Source organism: Perca fluviatilis, chromosome 13 (assembly GCF_010015445.1).
Source record: "Perca fluviatilis chromosome 13, GENO_Pfluv_1.0, whole genome shotgun sequence".
In the NCBI taxonomy this organism is placed as follows: domain Eukaryota; kingdom Metazoa; phylum Chordata; class Actinopteri; order Perciformes; family Percidae; genus Perca; species Perca fluviatilis.
Window position 1 is genome coordinate 22,865,317 of NC_053124.1, and position 22,495 is coordinate 22,887,811.

General features: G+C 40.3%; 1 protein-coding gene across 1 annotated transcript in view; it reads right to left on the bottom strand.

Moving 5' to 3' along the window:
• LOC120571147 (oxysterol-binding protein-related protein 10) overlaps positions 1 to 22,495 on the bottom strand; it is a 106,356-nt gene that overhangs the window by 56,536 nt on the left and 27,325 nt on the right. Inside the window, 1 exon segment of the mRNA XM_039819873.1 lies at positions 14,584 to 14,781. Within this exon segment, the coding sequence (XP_039675807.1) occupies positions 14,584 to 14,781 (198 nt within the window).

The following is a 22,495-nucleotide window of genomic DNA, read 5'->3' on the forward strand; positions in this document are numbered from 1 at the left end:
AAAATTGGAATGTGACTATAACTTTCATATTGCCATACTTGAAGACAGTTTTATAAAAGCAGTAGCTCACTTGAGTCCGTGATACCCCGGCCTGTCGTGAGCTATTGCTTAATTAAGGACATCTCATTCTAAATGTACATTTTCATTTTGATTACCAAGGGTGCAGATACACACATGATAGAAATAAATATTAATGTAACACTATATCTTCCACCTTCTCATACAGCTATACTGTTTCGCTTGTGTGTAGGAAGTGACACAACTTAACATTAATTCCAGAGGTGTCACCTCAGTCTTGACTACAGGCACAATCATCTGCTCCAAGACGGCATTGCCAAAAAAGAAACTGCTAAAACTCTTCAAACAAAAAAGTTCTCCCCTGTGCTCCTACAGAACATTTCTTCCTGAGAATTATATCTGTATGACTCACCTATTAGAGTCTAAATGTATCACGAAAAGGGGAGAAGACAGAGCTGGTTCTTGCTAGCGGGTAATAAGCTTCTCTCGGGGCTAATAAATCTGGGTTGTTTATCAGCCTGGAAATGTTGTATTCATTAATATTGTATGGCTTCACAAACACTCGTCCTCCACATGCACTTCAATAGCACATCTGTCACCCTGCCTCAGTACACAGAACTATTTGGGAGTCACTGAGAGCTGTTGTGGTGAGGTTATATGTGGCATACACATTCATGTAAAGGATTTTCTTTTCTTTTTAAAAAGCACAGAGCTTGTTTAATTATTCAGCTATTTACTTATGTCGAATGTTGAATTCCTCAGGCACAGGAAGCTCAAATTGTTGTCTCCAATGCTTAGTGTTCAGCATGCTGATATCATATCATTTTCACAGTGCCCTTCAAATAATAAGGACTTCACACAGGCATCTCTCTTGTTTTACATCTAAAACCCTCAGGACAGAGGTTTCTGTGTCCCATTCATGATGATGGTAATTATTTTACTGCACTTTATAAGGTGATAAAGGGCTGGATATAATAATTTGCCTTTATTTTTTTTATTGTGTCAAGATATCATGGTAAACCATTTACACGCGTAGGTGATAAGTTAAATCTGACCATTCTGTTGCAGCATTAGATTATACATGGTTGAGAATATATGTACTTTTGGAAAAGTTTGGATTTTAGCTAACTAAAGTGACTGAGCAAAAAGTGCTCTTACATGCAATCCAATGCACACAATCATGTGACTGAAGAAGTTTGAGAGAGAGGCAATTCATTGTAGCCATTGTTGGTGAAAATATGACCTTAAAGTACTGAAGATATGGAAGGGGAGGAAAAAAATTGTTTCATACTATATAGATACATTTTTGGGTATTACTTTTCAAGTTATATAGTCACATTTTTTATATTGAATTTATGGTATAATTATAGCAAAGCTGCAAAATGATTAATAACACTCACTTTTATGTGCACTACATTTTGTGCAACATGCAAAAATGTAGGCATAAGCTTTAAGCTTAAGATTTAGAAGTATAGCTGTGTCTGTAGTGCATCAGTAATACCAGAAATCAGAGCTGCTTCAGGGTATATATTTACTAAAAAGGCCTTTACGGGTGGCAATGCCAGTTGGTGAGCAAATGTGTTGCTATACAACCTTAAGTAACTCTAAAAAAAATAAAAATAAATAAAGCCCATACCATGCTTAGAAATAACACAGCTCACTGGCTTTTATAGTGCTCAATAAAATGCAACCACCATTCTTAAAGACAAACATGGAAAATCATGGAGAGAATTATTATTATGCTTGTGTCAAGAGAGACACACACATACAGTAACATGAAGAAGATAAGTTAAAGAGATAAATATGTTGTTTAAAGCAAAAATCCAAGCATACTGTACATGTGGCCAGGAAGAGAGAGCCACTATACTAAAACACACACACACACACATTTTGACAAAAATTAAGCTTGACCTTCTAAATAATGTGGCTCTCTGTATGTGAATAGTTATATCATTCATATTTCTTGTTATTGTTTGGTTTATTCGCAGGTTACACTGTTGGACATGAATATAAAAGGAACACATAATTGCAAGAGACGTCTGCTACAAAGCTAAGTCAGTGGGTTGACAGTAATGGCAGCTCCCAACACACACTGACACACACAGACACACACAGACACACACAGACACACACAGACACACACACACACACACACACACACACACACACACACACACACACACACACACACACACACACACACACACACACACACACACAGACACACATCTCTCTCTGGAGCCAACAGGACCAGTGATGCTTCCAGAAATAGCCTAACCCCAGTGATCCAGCTCTGCTGCTGCAGTGTAAGTGCCCACTGGTGCTGGTGCACTGAGAGTCGAGGCGTTTGATGAGTTCACATCAGCCATGACAAGCTGGCTGAGGAGAGATGGTAATGTGGTCTGACTCCCACCGTCACACAGCCAGTGGAAAGACAGATGCATGCATGGATGGACAGAAGGATGGAAGGTGACATCATGACAATGGCCTGAGCATTCAAACCAAGATCTCACCAATATATTGGTACTTTAACGTTACCATGTGGAAGATGTTTAGTCTACACTTAATATATTTTACAATTGTCAGTGCTGTGTATTTATTCTGTAAAAATGTTACAAACTGAAATGTATCAGGATACTATTCGAAAAACATAGATGGCTCCTGAAAATATTATCAAACTCATGCCTCGAGGTTATGCCAACCTACAAAAAGAATTTGTTAAAATGCTCTTTTTTTATTATTTGATATAAATAAATGAAAAACATACTATGCCACTACTATCCAACATGCCACCAGCATGTCATGTTGGAGTTACTGCAGGGCTGGACTGGCCATCTGGCATATCGGGCATTTTCCCGGTGGGCCGACGGACTTTTGGGCCGAACCGCCGATATAAATAGGCCTTTTTTATTTTTTGGCCAGGCCGGCCCATAAAGAACTCACTGCAGCCCATTGGTTAATTTTCTTTATTGGCACTGGCCTGACCCAATCAAATCCAGGATCCCCCTTCCCCATTCTGGGCCGCAAATTTACGAATCCCACTATGGCCACGCCTCCCGGCCCTGAGACACGAGCTGTAATAGCTATGCTGGAAGTTTAACATTCACGTTAAAATGGACAAACGACCACCAAAGTGCAAGGGAGGGCAGAGAAATTACAGGAGAAAAAGATTAAAAATCTACAGGCGGATTCCTCAAATATTTCGGACATGTTTGGGGCTGTAGTAGCTTCTTCAACATCAGCATTACCTGAAGTAGAGGAAGGAGGAGGAGGAGAGGTGGCTGGCTATACAGAGAAGCAGAAACAGATCATGACAGGGAAGAAGCCGAGTGACCATGACAGGGCCATGGGAGCGAGTGAGGAAAAGATGGAAGAGAGAGTAGATGACGATGTGGTAAGGAGTAGGCAAATTAACAGGGACCTTTCATGAAGGGAGGGAGGCTGTGTGTGTGTGTGTGTGTGTGTGTGTGTGTGTGTGTGTGTGTGTGTGTGTGTGTGTGTGTGTTCAGGCGCAGCGCCGGGCAACGTCATAACGATAACAAGCAGTTTGGCTGTAACATTAAAGTTAGTGGCTGTCAGGTAACCTAACTGCTTAAGCTTACATTGAAAATGCTAGCGGTTAGCCTGTTGGGTAGCTGAAAAGTCTGTGTGATCTATAAAATCAGTGTTGATATAAGCATCAGTGTTCCTTGAATGGCTTAATTAGCTTCTTTTGTATTGGTGCTCTTTTCCAGGGCATATACTGTACTACTCTCAGCTTTATTGTAGCTTTTGGGAAGGGTTATAGTTATGGTTATATTATTTAGCAGACACTTATGTCCAAAGTGACAAAATATGAATCTTACAATAGTTAAAAATAGTAAAAAATTAACAGTAAACAGTTTTTAAAGTTGCTAAGCCAATATTAAGCAAAATAGTAATAATATCAATAATGACAATACAATATCAATAATAAAAACTAATAAAAATACCATAAATATACAAATCATAACTCTAAGAATGAATGAATTATTTAAGTGTAAGACCAACAGATAAGTCTTGACACCCCTCTTGAAGGATCCAAAACGATCACATGAACGCTGAACTAGGCAACTCATATCATAGCATGCACGCATATTTTGAGAGGACTATCTGCAGGGAATGTGTCTGACCAATCACGGTGGGTGTGGGCCGCCTGGGCCAAAAATGCCAGGGCCAATTTTTTGTCCCAGTCCAGCCCTGAGTTACTGTAATAACCAAGTTCCAAAGTTCATTAATTAATGAGACTACTGCATAGGCACAGCGGGGGTGCTGACACACAGAAACAAAAGTTGAAACAAAAACATTCCAAACAAGTTGAACCTGCAACAACGAGAAATGGAGGATAAAGCTGCTGCTCCCACTGTATGCCTGAGCCTCCTGCCTGGTGTGCAGATGGGTCAGTGAGTGCTGGCGGGTCAGGGATCAACAGGGCAGTGAGAAGGCAGATCATGTGGAGATTCACTGAGGTGCAAAGACCACTTCCCCTGCATGACTGTTTGAAAAAGAGCCAAAGTTGTATGCATCTGTAGCTGGGTGGGGGGCATCTTACGGAAATGTAACAGAGTGGTGTTTTTGAATATTACAAGAGATAGTGACCAGAAAATAAATGGGATGTACACCACAATGTGCCCGATGCCGCTGTTTGAGCATAAATCTACTGATAAATCATCACACAGCAGCTTTCTGACCTCTATTGTCTACAGGGGTGCATAAATCACAGAACAAGCACACTCCTTTACAGTTGACTCCAGCATCCCCCGGCCCCGTGCCAAACCCATCAGACAAGTTTATGGGTCTGTTATGAATAAAGGAAGGAGAACAAATTAGGCCGGTTACACACTGCCTGCTTGGCGTGAGCGCGGCGTGAGCATGGCGTTTCAGCTGTGTGGATTTTTCTATGTCTTTACACACCAGAAACGTGTCTGATGCGGTGGTGCTGCTGCTAGCCTTGTCTGGACACATGTATGTTTCCCATTGATAAAATGAAATACCATGTTAAACATAAATATATACGGATTTGATTACAGCAAAGACAAAGTCGGCAGTATTGACGGCAAAATAGGCTACAGAATATTTCGTTCTGTATTGACAGATGCAATATTAGAAAAAAATTGTTTTATTACATTTATCTGCATTTATATCAAAACCTAGAGACTTTCAAACATCAACATGTCATTTATTAATATGTATTCGTGTCTAAACGACATATAAATATCTTTTCCTATTCTATTTTGCTGGAAACGCTTCCAACACACTTGCGTGTCGCGTGAAAAATAGGCGTCGGTTCTATTTCTAGCATGCACGCGTTTTCGCCGCGGCTCGAGCCGCGCCTGAGACGCGCATGTCATGCAGGCAGCGTGTAAGCTCTAACCTGTTAACATGGGAGCCGAAATATAAACGTACACGCCACGCAGCTGACACGCTCGCGCAACACATCAAGTGTGTAACCGGCCTTACATGAGGAGGGAAGGAAAGCGTGAGGGAGGAAGGCTGAGAAGGAATAGAGGATGTGGAGAGAGAAACTAAATGATAGCATGAATCAGGTCCCAGGGAGCAGCAACCAAAAGTGAAAATGAATCACACATCAGAGGGCCTTGTATTCTCCGCCTGTAGAGAAAACACAAGCACCAAAGGAGTGTTTGTTTTGCTCAATGATCACACCATCTGCTCTGTATTTACTCAAACTGTCCCAAGTTCACTTGAGAAGACAGAATGTGCTCCCGAGAGGTGAGAGATTACTCTCCACTCACACTGATCGCTAGTTGCTCTCTTTCTGTCACAGAGTGAATCATTTAGGGGAGATATTCTTAGCGAGACGAGGCAGACACACAGCGTGGCGCGTCTGAATAGGGAATTTAACAACTTGGAGCTTGCCAGGCCTTCAATGAGCAAGAAAGGCATGAAAGAAAGATCTCTGCATGAAATATTGATGCTCCTCCAACAGTGTCATCAGAATGACAAGCAGAGGAAGCAGATGAGCCATTGAGGTGTATGCCAAGTTTTGAATACAGTTTATCTAATGGTGTGGCACTCCCTACTGTTCCAGTTATAGCAGAGGAGATACAATGTGCTCAGCTTCTACTGTGAGGTTTCAATTACATGACAGGTTCTTAGGCAAGCATTGTTTTTTGTTCCTGTGGTGCATTAAAACGCCCCGACACCATACAAAGCTGCTGTGTCCCAATTTAAGACGTAAATGAGAGTCGTCTTTCTTATTCTGCAGCAAGGATCAGATAGTGACAAGTAAAAGGTTTTCTTCTTATCCCTATAACCTCTAAATGGGCAACAAGGTGAAACTATGTCCCTGAATAAACATTAAATAACGATTAAAGAAGAAGAAGATATACAAATGGGTAATTAGTGCTAACACAATTAGCCAATACACTGAAAATGTGCTATTTATCCAGTAAAGATGCCGTACCTTCACTGGTTCCAGCTTTTAAAATGAAGATTTGCTGCTTTTCTCCATTTTTTCCCCATCAATTTAATATTGGATATCTATCAATGTTCGGACTGTTTGTCAAACAAAACAAGCAATTTAAAAAGGTAAGCGAGTGAGGTTTTGACCTTGAGTAGCACTGTGAATATGCTTATGGCTCGATACGCATTCCTGTTAATGGTTTCACGCTATTCCACTGATCTACAGGTGGCAGTAATCTGCCAAGAAACGCAGCAATGTGCCAACAAAGGAAGTAAAGAGGAAGACCGCAGGCTAGTAAAAATAGATGCAAACAAAAGACGATTTGAAAGGTTTAAAAAAAAAAAAAAATCTAAGTTGCAAATGTTTTATGAGGAAAGAAACTTAACTTTTTTTAAAAGAAAACTTCACAGGGCACCTTTAAATCTTCACCTTGAGCTCTAAAAACCCTAGCCTGGGTAAACCCTGACAAACTTCTTGCAAATTTGAGATTTGCTCGGCAAGTCAGTCCCCAAATCGAGGCACCAATCACAACTGCTGAGGCGGGCTTTACGCAACGACGATAGCGCAGCGACGGCGAGCAGCTTTTTGTTTACATTCAACATGACGGCTACCGAAGCGCAGCGTCACCCAGATCGTTGGTCTGATTGGTTGGACTATCCAATGCGCCCAGAGGCATTTGAGCAGCGTCCATAGGTGACTCCCCTTTGGAAATGAACTATCAATGAACCTTTCCCAGACCCACTCTCAGTTACAACTGAGAAGGGTCTGGTGTCTATAAAAAACAGTGATTTATAGACCAATTCACTGATAAATCAAACAGACAACAGATTAGTTGATATGGTGAACTTGTTTGCAAGCAGTTGGCTATTTACACATCAAGCAGACATTGAGTAACATCATTCATGTATCGGTCTACCTGGCGAATGTCAGTCCATTACTCTCTCTCTCTTTTAGCTCTGTCTTTGGTCTCTACCAACTCCTGAGGGAATTATCTGGCCTTTAGCTGTTAAATTCTTCATTGCTGCTGTTTGGTGCTGAGCAGTGAGAGTGAATCAAAACCATAGACTGTTAATATACAGTCTATGATCAAAACAAAGGTTGCATGCGTAAAACCAAAACAATGAGCTGAAAGATGCTAAAACGCTCCGTAGCGCTTATCTACAACATTTTCCATGATGGCCAACATGACCTGCTCCCTGTCAGCTTCAAAAAATTTTCCCTGTGCCAACAGTTTACATGGACAGTAGTGTTTTACATTTAGAAAGCCTCATCTCTCCTTGTCCATGTTTCTTCCTCCTTCCTAACTGCTAAAAGTCATATTATCTCCATTTCTCAGTGGCAGAGATGTAACGAAGTAGAACTACTTCACTACTCTAGGCCTACTTAAGTACTAAAAGGCATCTGTATCTGTACTCTACTGGAGTATTATTTTTTGCTCCTACTTCCATTTTTACTTCAGTACATATTTTCGATGAATGAAATACTTTTACTCCGATACATTTTTTATGTGCTGCATCGCTACTCGTTACTGTTGTGAATTCCTCATGCTACGGAGACAGTGTAGGTTACAGTGTGTGTAGTTACGGCTACGTTAGCAACGTACGCTAATTATGTAAGTTACGTAATCGCCTCGTGTTTCTTTTCATTATGGTTGCCTGTTCAGAAGTCAGAGACAATGTAAGTTTGTACTCTTTCTATTTAGCTATTGTTGCAGCAGATTAAGCTATTCCTGAGTTCTTTCAGTCTGAAATGAGTCCTGAATGTTAACCGTTTGACCCTGTGATGTGAAGCTGCTAGTTTATCTCTATTTTGCTAGCTTGCTAACTTTCCACTGTACATCACGTTACTAGCTAGTGTGTGATACGTTTTTTGGGGCTTTAATCGTTACTGTGCTGAAGAGGATGTTCATTTTACTTGCACAGTGTGATAATTGAACATTTTATTTCAGTATTTGTTAATAAGTGATTAATAACCCACTGTTATATGAGATAATAGTAGTTATAACAGCTGTGACATTTTCGGGTTTATTTCAGAAACTTCCTTCACATATCCAGCAATATACAGCTTGTGACTTACTGCCAAGTAAAAGGTTGAACTCTACCTGGTGACTCGTGCTCTCTGATAGGAACCCTGGAGCAGCTAATACACATTATCCAGCATTCACAAGGTTAAAATCCCAACAGTTACAATTATTAAAATGTTACGAATCATTCCTTGTACTGCTGCTACAGCCGAAGGAATTGTGAGTGTCCTTTAGGCTAAACATTTGAAATAATATAAACAATATGACATTCAAACTTTTGACTGCTTTCTTTAATAACTACATAATACAATACTTGTACTTTTACTTTCAGTACTTGAGTAGTTCATTTTAAAATAAACTACTTGTGATACTTAAGTACAGAAAATGTTGAATACTTTAGTACTTCCACTTAAGTGTGGTGCTTAAAGAGCACTTTAACTCTGGGTCTCTAGTACTTTATACAAGTCTGCTCTGCGGCCAGATGCATGGCTGCCTGGCAACAATACGGAAATCACATTTAATCTTTAAACAAAAGGGTGAAAGCAAAAATGCTGCAGCTAATGGCTCTATAGTTTGCAAGCCGGGCATACAATCATGCCTCCATCATGTATTTATCATTTTCACTTTCACAAACCCAACTTAAGGCCTAATCTGTTGCAATGAATGGACACATTGCAGAGAGGCTATTAAGATGAGACAGGAAAAAAACAACCTTCTCTTGAAAGATAAGCAGAGAGCAGTGAATGACTGTGCTGAGTGTATGGAGATGTGGCAGATGAGGACGAAGTGGTAACCACAACTGACAGGTCTGGTAACTGAGGCGGAAAGAATTAATGAGGATTTGAACTTCAACCTAAATCAAACACTGATTGGCAATTTCAAGTGGAAGGATTTTAATTAACTCAGGATGTGCAGGTCTGTCTCTTAAGGAAATAGTAGTACAATCAAGTGGGACAACATGGACAGGAATATTAAATGTTCCATATGGACGAGCTCCACGGCACTTTTACCATTTATCTTCTTTGTTGTTTGCACACACGGACACTTTAACATCTCATATGATGATTATTACCGCACACGCTGACCCTGATTCAATAACATACGCTCCATCAGCTCTTCACTCTGTCACTGGCCATGTTAATCAGTATTAATATATACCATGAAATGCCAACAAAGCTGAACTTACAGTAAAGACTCAGCACACTGCAGTCGGTGTCAAGCCTGCCAGGAAGCCAGAAATTTCTGCTGAACTCACTGCACCAGTGTCCCACCTAAGATAAGTGTAGATACTCTGAAGGCCACACAAAATACTAAATTATCAGACAGGTCAGGACAAAACTTTCTTGATAGACTTCATCAGAGTCTTTTCTGTTTAAACCCAACTCTAATATTTGAGGGTATTTTTTTTATTTATTTTTAAAAAAGGTATAATATTCAGTGCTTTCCTCAAAAAACAATATGTAGACTAATACAAAAGTAATCCCCCTCAATCATCACTTGATGATGCGCTATAGAAGTGTGTAGTGGTGTCTGTATCTGCAGAGACTCTGTCCTCTTCTTATTTTGGTGAGTGTGGGAGGTTTGTGGGCATCAACAAAGAGCCTATGGGTCCCACATGGGTGTGTAACCCCCAGCTGATAACAGTGTGCATGTTGTGCAGCTCGTTCTTATTTCCATCTGCCGCTTTGCCCCTTGCCTCGACACACAAGTCTAACTGACACAGACACAGGGAGAAACAGGTTGACGGGTTGAAGCTCTGCATTCACTCATAATTCTTCCTGCTAAGGTGTGTGTGTGTTTTTTGTGCTTTAGAACATAACTGCCATGCAATAATGCTTGTTACAGTTTTTTCCGATTGTTAGACGACAGTGGGCACAACTGGAGTCACATGTGCAAAACTCAAACTACAGTCTGCACTACCAACAGTCACCTGAGCTAAACAGTTCATATCACCTGCAAAACTCATTCAAAGCAACACAACTCTTAACACACGTCACAAAACAGGCTCAGTGCAGCAAACACTATGCACAATCCTCACTGAGATAACACACACTGTCACTCAGAACACACTGAGGGTAAAAACACTAGCATCAAACACCAATACAGAAATAACAAACTTTCTCATCTTTACAGTTTGAACAATTTGAGTGACTTGACACTACTCAATAGTTTATTTAAGGAAAAAATATAGATTGTATAGAATACCAATTTTTACATAAGGTAAACAAGAAGGAATGAAAATCAGCAGTTTTCTTCAATAAAGTATTTTGTACAAAGGTACATACGTAACAGTACCAAAGAATAGTGTGACTAATCCTGCCTCTCTCCAGCATCATGTGGCAAGTTTTCTTCATCACATTGGATGTCTGCATCATCTCTAAATACAAATGAATGTGGTGTTTCTATTGCTTTCACCTCCATTACTTTCTGAAAAACAGTAAGAATGCAGTGTTACTATTGTAAAGATATAGTGTTTTTCACTTTTTTTTATAGCTGTGTACATAACCTCAGATATCTTACCTGGACATATTGGCATCTTTGCTCTTTTACCTGTTTCTCTCAAATGGTACAGTGTATAATTGTTTCATTCTTATTTGGTGTTTGTATACAAAAAAGGCTTTCTGAGCTTTCTCTGTATAAATACCGTATATCTTCACTAACTAGTCTAAAACAAGACACCTGCTCAGCAGTGTTTGATAGGCACCAGACTGAAATCTATTCTGTTTTGAATGTGTGGTTAACAGTTTTGACAGCAGTGTGTTAGCATTTGAACAAAGTGCTGTAAATCTACAGTGTTGTGTACGTTGTGGTTAAAGTCATGGGGTAAGTGTGTAGAGTTTTGAAAACTGTGTTCAAGCAATGAAAAACGAACTAGAGTTTGGTCCACATGAACTGCTGCTGTGCAGACTGTAGTTAGCGTTTTGCACATGTGACTCCAGTTGTGCCCACTGTTGTTTAGCAATCAAAAAAAACTGTAAGACTGTTTCATTCCACTGCAGGGCTGGACTGGCCATCTGGCATATCGGGCATTTTCCCGGTGGGCCGACGCACTTTTGGGCCGAATCGTCGATAAATAGGCCTTTTTTTTGGGCCGCGCCGGCCCACAAAAGAACTCACAGCGGCCCATTGGTTAATTTTCTTTATTGACACTGGCCTGAGTGACCCAATCAAATCCAGGAACCCCCGTCCACTCCGTGCCGCAAATTTACGAATCCCACTATGGCCACGCCTCCCGGCCTAGAGAAACGAGCTGTAATAGTTATGCTGGAAGTTTAGCATTCACGTTAAAATGGAAAAACAAGCACCAAAGCGCAAGGGAGGTGCAGAGAAATTACAGGAGAAAAAGATTAAAAATCTACAGGCGGATTCCTCAAAATGTGCCAAATTTCTGACATGTTTGGGGCTGTAGTAGCTGCTTCAACATCAGCATTACCTGAAGCCGAGGAGGAGGAGAGGTGGCTGGCTATACAGAGAAGCAGAAACAACAACATGACAGGGAAAAAGCCGAGGAGGAGGCGAGTGACCATGACAGGGCCATGGGAGCGACTGAGGAAAAGATGGAAGAGAGAGTAGAGGACGATGTGGTAATTAGTAGGCAAATCAACAGGGACTCTCAGGAAGGAAGGGAGGCTGCGTGTGCGTGTGTGTGTGCGCGCGTGCGTGCGTGCGTGTGTGTGGCGCGTGCGTTATGTGCGCCTCACGTCATAACGACAACAAGCAGTTTGGCTGTAACATGACCAAAATCCCCCAACTGAGTTGACTCAGTACGGTTACTTTCATGTAAAAAAAACTTTTAACATCTGTTTCAACTTGTTTCATCTTAATACAAGTTAATTCATCAAAATACCTTGACGTGAATCCACAGCCTATTAGCTTTCTGAGAGGTTAAATAATTCACTATTCAGCATCAGCTTTTATTAAGTTATGTCACTGCTGTTTGGCAAATGTCCACAATATAAAGCTACAGCGTTTGTTAAAGATCGGTTAGATCGATTGATTTGACCAGTTAGCTAGCAACAGTTACACCGTTACTGGGTGTAAATATTAAGAAACAACTAGTTTGTGTGGAGTGTAAATGTCCAGTTTGTAAACATGTGTGTTGGAACTAGGCTAAGTTTGAACTTACAGAGATGCAGGTGCAGGGGGCAGGTTGCAGCAGCCTCTTGCTGATGCAACCTTTATAGAGAAAACAAGTAATTTTAGGAGGCCAAGATGATGATAATGACAGGAGGAGAAAGAATGTTAAAACTCTAGAGGGAATGTTGAATTTCAATTGAAAAATGCCATGGGAAAATAATATCTGTCACTTTTAGACTCACTAAAAAAGCCAATTGACTAAAAAGCAGAACAGAAAGAAGAGAGGGCCTGGACTTTTCGGGACTGTACAGAGGGTTTTCAGCTGGTGGAGGACCTGCATCTGCATGCAGACTGACAAATTGTTGAACTCATGAAACTGACCTGAGTTTACTGAAATTGGAATCTTGTCACGTTTATAAAACAGACACACAGCAACACAGTAATCTCAAGGGAAATGTGGAGGCTTTCCGCAACATAGAGCAAAAGCTTGGACCAGAGTCATGGTGTGTGTGTGTGTGTGTGTGTGTGTGTGTGTGTGTGTGTGTGTGTGTGTGTGTGTGTGTGTGTGTGTGTGTGTGTGTGTGTGTGTGTGTGCGCTATGTGCGCCTCACGTCATAACGACAACAAGCAGTTTGGCTGTAACATTAAAGTTAGTGGCTGTCAGGTAACCTAACTTCTTAAGCTTACATTGAAAATGCTAGCGGTTAGCCTGTTGGGTAGCTGAAAAGTCTTTGGGATCTATAAAATCAGTGGTGATACAAGCATCAGTGTTCCTTGAATTGCTTAATTATCTCTTTTCCAGAGCATATATTCTCAGCTTTATTGTAACTTTTGGGAAGGGTTATGGTTATTGTATTTAGCAGACACTTTTGTCCAGCAAAATAGTAATAAAAAACAATAATGACAATACAATATAAAATATCAATAATAAAAAATAACAAAAATACCATAAATATAAAAATCATAACTCTAAGAATGAATGAATTATTTAAGTGTAAGATCAACAGATAAGTCTTGAGACCCCTCTTGAAGGATCCAAAACGATCACATGAACACTGAACACTAGGCAACTCATATCATAGAATGCACGCATATTTAAAGAGGACTGTCTGCAGGCCAAAAATGCCAGGGCCAATTTTTTGTCCCAGTCTGCGTCGAACCGCGCTCCCTCTCTTCATTCACTTTCTAGCTCGCTCGACCACCGCTTCGTTCTCTTTTTGGCTCTGAGCTGGGGAGGAGGATCCTAACTTTAGCGATACTATACATATTCTACCTTTAAAGATAAATCTAGTTTATTCTGACTTAAACTGTCCACCTATTTGTAATAACAAAAAGTCAATTGCTAAGATCTGGGAACGCATCAACATCCAGCAGGCATACGATTATACAGGTTTTAAACAACCCCCCAGGTTTTAAACATATTCGAAAAATTCAAACCATAAAAGTATCCAATCTTGGGCGACTCAAGGGACTACTACAAACTGCAAAGCAAGGTTCACATGATGACATGAAGACATGTGAAGGTGTCAGTAAGCTAGTTTTCAGTAGCCTTGTTAGCTTGTCCACTTATGGTGTAAGAAATCTGAGAGAAGAAGCACATCACATAACTGCTCTTAAAAAATCTTTAGAGAGGGGAAAAACATGGTAAAGCTTGTTAATCAACCTGCTGTGTATTTTTTGTATTCTTTCACATGATTTAGTTTAGACAAAAAAAAGCACATTTTCACTGTGTCATTGCAAAAATGCTAAAATTTAAAAATGATGAAAGAAACTAGCAGATTAGCTCGCTGGTGGTTCGGCTAGCTCGGCTACCGCCGTCAGTCACTTGACCCTTGCCTAAATTTTGATCTACCAAACTTGACTTAGTTGTGTTGATAGTGATTCAAATGATGACCAAAACTATGAAAATACGACCAAAGTTGTAATGAAACTAAATTAAACTCATGTTGTCTTGGCAAATCTATCTCCACTTCAAGTCTCAAGGCCAAAGGGTAAAAAATGTTGTTATGCCTTTGACACCCACCTCTTTGACCTCCAGCAGCCGTCCCGGGTACATATTCATGGCCCGCCGAGCTGCAGCCGGAGATTTGTGGTGGGTGATGGTGACGATGTTGCTGGGTGAGGCCGCGTTGCTCAGGTGCCTCTGAGAACCCGGAGATGAAGATGGGGTTAGGTGGGGGAGGAGGGAGAAGCTACGGGTCCGACCAGAGGTTGAGGAGCCCTGGGGGGAAGCAGGGGGTGGCACAGAAAGGGAAAGAGAGAGAGTAGTGTGGGAATTCAAATGTGAAAGGAGCATGGTAATGTAAAGGAAGAGCATGCTCCTAAAAACTATCTCATAAATAAAGTTTCAATAAGGAATGCCAGGGTTTCTATTCCCCCAATCAAATAAGCTTTTTGTACAGAAACGTTTATTTTCTCAGCTTCTTTGGTATAAGCAAAATAAGATAAAACCTGCATGTCAGTTTAAAGTCATTGGAATAAACCAAGTGGGTCACAACGCACTAAGCAGCATATAGTAATGTAGAAAGAGCTCCATGAGTAGCCTATGCCTTCCCTCAGCTTTTATAAAAAAAAACTTCTTAAAGACAGTAGCAAACGTTAATAAAGTTAATGCTAGCTAACATTGGCAATACCTGTAAACCAATAAAGCTGGGTGGTGTTTGGTTTTTCCTCATTTTACTTACTTACTTACTCAAAGTTACTAAAATGAAAGGTTTTCTGCTAATGCTGTACAGCTTATAACCAGGGCCACAAAGAATCTATGACTGCAAAAAAATCCGCTGAATTTTCCGCAGATTTTGATCACATTTATACTATAAATGTTGTGGAAACAAATAACTGGCTATTGGCTATTATATATTTGTCAGAGTTTGACAAAACTGAAACTTTTCACTTAACAGATGTGACTCAGTTTTAGCCTTGAGGCATTTTATCTGTTTCCGTGTTTCTTAGATTACCAGAGGAAAATGACCCGTATTTGAGAGAAGACTGTGAAAGAAGTTCCTGTACTGTATCCATGAGGTAGCTTACTTAGCCATTTCACTCACACCAACACGTCAAACATTTTACAGTAAAACAATAACATTTTAAATATGCCATTTTTTGTCCTTTTTTTTTTTGAATCAAGTCATCCAAGAATCAGTGAAAAAAGCAAATCCCCACAAGAAGCTGGAACAAGCTTGTAAATTGTTGCACATGTTTATGTTAATGTATTTGCATTTATTTATTTATTAATAGTAATTTACTTGCTTGAATCTGTGTGCATGAATGTGTTACTGCTGTTATTTGATCAACATTCTTGTGTATTTTGGATTATTTATACTTTTAAATAAATTATTATAATTAACAGGTTTCATATAGAACGTGTGTAGGGAGGTGGAAAGGCATGTTTTTTCAGAGAACCCAATAGTTTGTGTAGGTGCCATGACCAGGTTTGTGAATTCAAAAGTATATAAAAAAAAAAAAGGTAGTCATCATTTGTTTTTTGTTTTGTTTTTGTTCTCTGTGCTGGAGCTAAAGTCACATCACATTCTTCATTTTGATGCCTCCTTCGCCTTCCCTCTGTTCCTCTTGTCTCTTCAGTTCACTGACCTCTGTGCTCACACAGGCAGCCATGTCAGACCACTAGCTCTCTCTTCTGTCTTTACTCTGCATTAGTGTACAGCAGCGCAGAGAGACAAGGCACCAGCAATGTATCCCTCAGAAGAGCACAGAGGTCTGGTCACAGCAGCAGTGAAAATAAAATAGATCAAAGATCAAATAAACAACTTCCACCCCAGGACACTCACTCACTGAAAGGGAAACCATTGTTTTTGCAGTGATGCTGCTCGCTATGAGTTAACCCAGGACATCAAACCTATGAATAACATGATGATGTAACACTCACATACACGACTAAGCATGAATTGCTTGTTATTCTGCTCCTTTGAGTAGTTTTTTTTTAAGGATAAAACTGCATATAAAAACACCACAGCGACAAAAATAAGAGCATTTTCTTTGTGATTCGATGCAAACACTAAATAGAGGTGGTTATGGTGGGCAGGTCCTTGTGTGTCAATAATCAGCTTACAGGAGAGAACACTGTTGTATTGTGAAAAAGGCTAAGCCACGAGGCGTGAGTATGCAGAAAAGGAAACAGCATTTCAGGAGTGCGAACAGATAAGACACGCTGAGGTTTCGTCTTTCAAAACTGGCACAAAGCCCCAAGCATTTCAGTAAACTGGAACGGAAAGAAGATGTCCGACCAAGAAAATGCATAGAGAAAAAGGAAGGGGGGGGAGGAGTGATGGAAGGAAAAGTATCAAGCACAGAGGAACATGCTAAATATAGGGGTGGTAATGCCTAAATTGGACTTTATATGATCAAACTAAAGCTCTATCAGAAATATGGTCAGTATAGTATGGCTTTACAGACGTATGTTTTTACAAGGGTAGACAAAAGAAACATAATGTGCAGACCAGGTGCATATCGGTCAACCAAACGCCTGTCTAAACCGGTATGTCTTTATCTGATCAAAAGCATGATCACCTCGGGTCTTAAGCCGGACAGTAAATTTAGCATTTTAGACCTAAATGAGCAAGAATGAAAAGTGAGTGTGCATATGAATCACGTGTATACATATACTGTATATAGATCATGTTTTAAAAACAAGAAAGAAGAGGCCAGCAGGCTGGAATGAAGAAAAATAAAGAAGTACTTGAAACACATTGATTTACATTGGAAATAGTAAAGAGTAGAAAAGTTTAACTTTGTTTAACTTTAAGGACTTTTATGACTTCAGATACGGGAACAAATGATTTGTTAAGAAGATTTCTGCAGTAATCTTGTGACCTTCAGATTTATATTGGAGTCACTACACAGCAGAGTCAGAAAGAATATGAAAAACATTGCAACGGTTCAATAAAGAAAGCAATACAGACACCATAGAGGACACATACACCACTGCGGTGACGTCTACCCTTACAAACCAAATTTGAAAATACAGCCATAATATAAATTTAAGGCCTTGGTAATTTAGGACCGTGATTGGGACTCCAGTCTTCTAATCATGACATAAACATGAAGAGGCAAGATGTGAACTCTGCTTGACAGACTAAGCTCATGGGTAAAAGAAGTCCTGACGCTTGCTGCTTCACAGGTGCTCTGCTGTCACTCGACCGTGGGCGGACTTGGCCCTGTGAGAGGCAGCGTGGGTAGCTGGTGCAACGGTCAGCTGCTGACATGTCATTTTCTGCACTACAGGGAACAACGCTAATTACACACAATTAGCTATTCAGTGATAACCATGGTTAGGAGGGTATGAAATAGTTTTTAACTACATATACACATACACAAATATGACTATTTTAGGTGAATTTCATGATTTTCAATGTATTGCCATATAATCATATTCCTACTGTAGCAGGAACTTGGTTTAAAGACACACACACACACACACACACACACACACACACACACACACACACACACACACACACACACACACACACACACACACACACACACACACACACACACACACACACACACACACACACACACACACACACACACACACACACACACACACACACACACACACACACACACACACTTTATTCAAGCAGAAAGTAAACAACATTATCAGTCCCAGTCAAAGTCCACGGTGTGACTCTTAGTGCCCTTCCTGCCAGGAGTTGCATGTAGTTACACATGGGCTGTGCATATTAACATTCATACTAAGCAGGGTTTTTCCTGGTTTAGGAAGAGCCTTTAAGGGATGACTACGCACGACAGTAAGCACGATTGGTCCGCCTAAAGTAAAGGAAATGTCTGTGTTACCTTATTTGACAGAAATCTATGCATTTTCCTGTTATTTCTACCCATTTGATAAACAGAAATGTCTATTATGCTTGAGAAAGGGGAGGCAGTCAACCTACTGTTCTGCTAGCTACGTGGAGATGCCGGAGGAGGACGCTACTTGAATAACACAATACTTTAACCATGTACCCAAAATTAATCAAATAATAAAGAATAGTTTGTATTTGGAACTCACCTTCAAAAAGATTTATAAATAAAGTCTAAACTAAAGCAGTTTAGGTGGTAATTGTCGATGTGGAAATATAGCAGAATGTTTTACCAATGGGAAAATACAAGTCAGAACTGCAGTTTTTAACTAAAACTACAACTAGAGGTTGTGTATAAAATGAGAGAAGGTCCAGATGAGTGTAAAGTTGGTCTGACATATCTTACTGGCCATTCAGTAAATGTTTAGGCGTAATACTGATAGGATAATTTGGACTTGTGACCTCAGTATTTCAAAAAAAACGGGCTACAGCCCTGTGTGTTGCTGTACTGGATAGCTTTATATTGTACTGTATTGCATTTAAAATCTACCAGCGATGCTTTCACAGGCTGTGCGGAAGCATAAAAAAACTCATTTGGGGGCCTCTTATCTTTCTCTTAACTGGATATAACTGAAACTCTGACACCAGGACAATTAAGTTAGACTTTGAAAGCAGCTACCAGAACAACCACTGTAACTGGACAATTGGACAGAGGAAATGGATAATGTGCATTGCAGTGCCACCAATCTATCAGAGCCAAACTCTCCTACTTGTCCTGATGAGAATCTATAGAAAGCTCCAGCCACAGAGATAAAAATGTTCTGCTTTGTTGAACAAGGAGCTTTCTTACACTGTCAATGTGGTGATGTCGGTAATGTAAACTGTCAATGTGGCTGCACAGAGGCAGAAAATTACCATGTTTTTTTCTTACGCACAGTGGTATGCAAAAGTGTTGGCACCCCTGTAAATTTTCATGATTTTCCTTTATAAATCATTGGTTGTCTGGATAAGAAATTTCAGTTAAATATATCATATAGAAGACAAACACAGTGATATTTGAGAAGTGAAATAAAGTTTGTATGATTTATGGAAAGTGTGCAAGAATTATTTAAACTAAACTAGGCATGTGCATAAATTTAGGTACCCTTGTCATTTTATTGATTTCAATACCTTTAGCACTAATTATTAGAACTCAAAATTGGTTTGGTAACCTCAGTGACCCTTGACCTCCATACACAGGTGAATCCAATCATGAGAAAGGGTATTTAAGGAGGCCAATTGTAAGTATTTCTCCTCTTTGCATCTTCTCTGAAGAGTGGAAACATGGGAGCCTCAAAACAACTCTCAGATGACCTGAAAACAAAGATTATTCAACATCATGGTTTAGGGGAAGGATACAGAAAGCGGTCTCAGAGATTTAAGCTCTCAGTTTCAACTGTGAGGAACATTGTGAGGAATTGGAAGACCAGAGGCACAGTTCTAGTTAAGGCCCGAAGTGGCAGACCAAGAAAAATCTCAGATAAGCAGAGGTGCAGGATGGTGAGAACAGTCACAGTCAACCCACAGACCAGCTCCAAAGACCTACAACCTCATCTTGCTGCAGATGGTGTCACCGTGCATCGTTCAACTATTCAGCGCACTTTACACAAGGAGATGCTGCATGGACAAGTAATGCGGAAAAAGCCTTTTCTCTGCACACGCCACAAACGGTGTCGCTTGAAGTATGCTAAAGCACATTTGGACAAGCCAGCTTCATTTTGGAATAAGGTGCTGTGGACTGATGAAACTAAAATAGAGTTATTTTGGCAAAACAAGGGGCGTTATGCATGGCGGAAAAAGAACACAGCATTCCAAGAAAAACACTTACAGCTACCTACAGTAAAATTTGGTGGCGGTTCCATCATGCTGTGGGGCTGTGTGGCCAGTGCAGGGACTGGGAATCTTGTTAAAGCTGAGGGTCGCATGGATTCCACTCAATATCAGAAGATTCTGGAGAACAATGTCCAGGAATCAGTGACAAAATTGAAGTTGCGCCGGGTCTGGATCTTTCAACAAGACAACGACCCTAAACACTGCTCAAATTCTACTAAGGCATTCATGTAGAGGAACAAGTACAACGTTCTGGAATGGCCATCTCAGTCCCCAGACCTGAATATTATTGAAAATTTGTGGTGCGATTTAAAGCGGGCTGTCCATGCTCGGAAACCATCAAACCTGACTGAACTGGAGATGTTTTGTAAAGAAGAATGGTCCAAAATACCTTCCGCCAGAATCCAAACTCTAATTGGAAGCTATAGAAAGCGTTTAGAGTCTGTTATTTATGCAAAAGGAGGATGCACAAAATATTGAGTTAATTATTCTTTGCCTAGTTTAGTTTAAATAATTCTTGCACACTTTCCTTAAATCATATAAACTTTATTTCACTTCTCAAATATCACTGTGTTTGTCTCCTATATGATAGATTTAACTGAAATTTCTTATCCAGACAACAAATGATTTATAAAAAGGAAAATCATGAAAATTCACAGGGGTGCCCAAACTTTTGCATACCACTGTATACAGTGGATCAAATGATTCGGACTCTAGCTTTGAGGAGATTATGTACTTCTTAGTTCCACCAAATTATTAACAAAGCAGGTGCTGGCAATGGAAACCTAACCAGTATAGTTAAATAAAAGGAAATATAAGATAAATGTGATGAAATACAGTAGCACTAGATTCTTTGGCTGAGTTTCAAAGTTCATTCTTGACTTTGAAGACAGCAGTTGACAAAATTTCATCATCATGAATAGCTACATAATGGACCGTTTTTAATCATATCAGCTGATGGAGTTGGCCCAGTTGTCATGGAAATGTAGATGTTCACTATCATGAAATCTGTGTGAAACCAACTGAAGCTAGATTTATATTTACCGGGAGTTCTGACATAGATACCAACAGTTTAGGTTTGGATTTAGAGTTCAGTTTCAGATTTCACTCGCTGATATCACTCAACAGGTGCATCATAAACAATCGGATCTTATCATGCTTTAAAGGATAATTCCAATTTATTTCAACCTGGCGTATAAATGCGGCCATTGTGGCTCTATGGGTAGGGTTGGGTACCGAACATCGATACTTTTATGGTAAAAAAAAAAATTCTTTATCTTTCGGTGCCAAATTTCGGTTCCAAAAGCGTCTGAGCACGTAAGCGCAAGCTTATCTGTCCTCTCTGCATATTGACACAGAGCGGAGCTCCGACCGACACACAAACGCACACGGAGAGGTGCGGACGGAGTAAACGGACTGCAGTTTTGTTGAAGTCACAGAGAGTCACGGTTGGTTTCAAGTGTGGTTACAGTTTTTTAAAACTTCACGCAGACAGCGTTTGCTGCGGTATGATATTAGGCTCGTTCGAGATGAGCCAGATCTGCGCAGAATCGATCACCGGCGATCGGCGCCCAATGCATGCCGGTTAGATTTGTGTCCGACTTGATCCCGACTTGCTCTGACGTCATGCACACGTGGGCAACGATAATCTCACGAGACCAAGGCGGCCGCAGTTCTGAGACGCAGGTAGCGCAGTTGCTTTTCACCAACTGCAAGAGCCAGGCGGACGCAGGCGGACCCAGGGCATGCTGGGAAACGCCGGTCTCTCAGCTGATCGAACAGCTGATTGGTTCAGAATCGACTCAACATGACGACGTTTTATATAAACTTTTCATTGATTTTGAATCGGAGGGATTTTAACTGCTATTTGTCTGATTTAAAGGCTTATTCTGTACAGAACACCTGTTGTGTGGCTGATAGTTACGTTTAGATGTCAGAGAGACTAAATCTGTTCAGGTTACGGATCATCTACAATCTGTTGTTAATTAAAATCAGCAACAGATCGCATGTAGAGCATACTGACAGCTACTCTGTCATAATAAAATCAACTGGAGACTGTGTAGGAGCTGATATATGGGTCTGATAACATTTTATTAAATCGGAATTCGGACCACAGTGTTTGTGTCACTTCCTGTTGAGCCTGAAGGCTGCTGTCAGCTGCTGGAATCAGCTGGAAAACTGTCCGATTTGAGAGCGGACTTTTGTCACCGCCCCCTGCTGCTGCCGCCTGCTCTCGTCTAC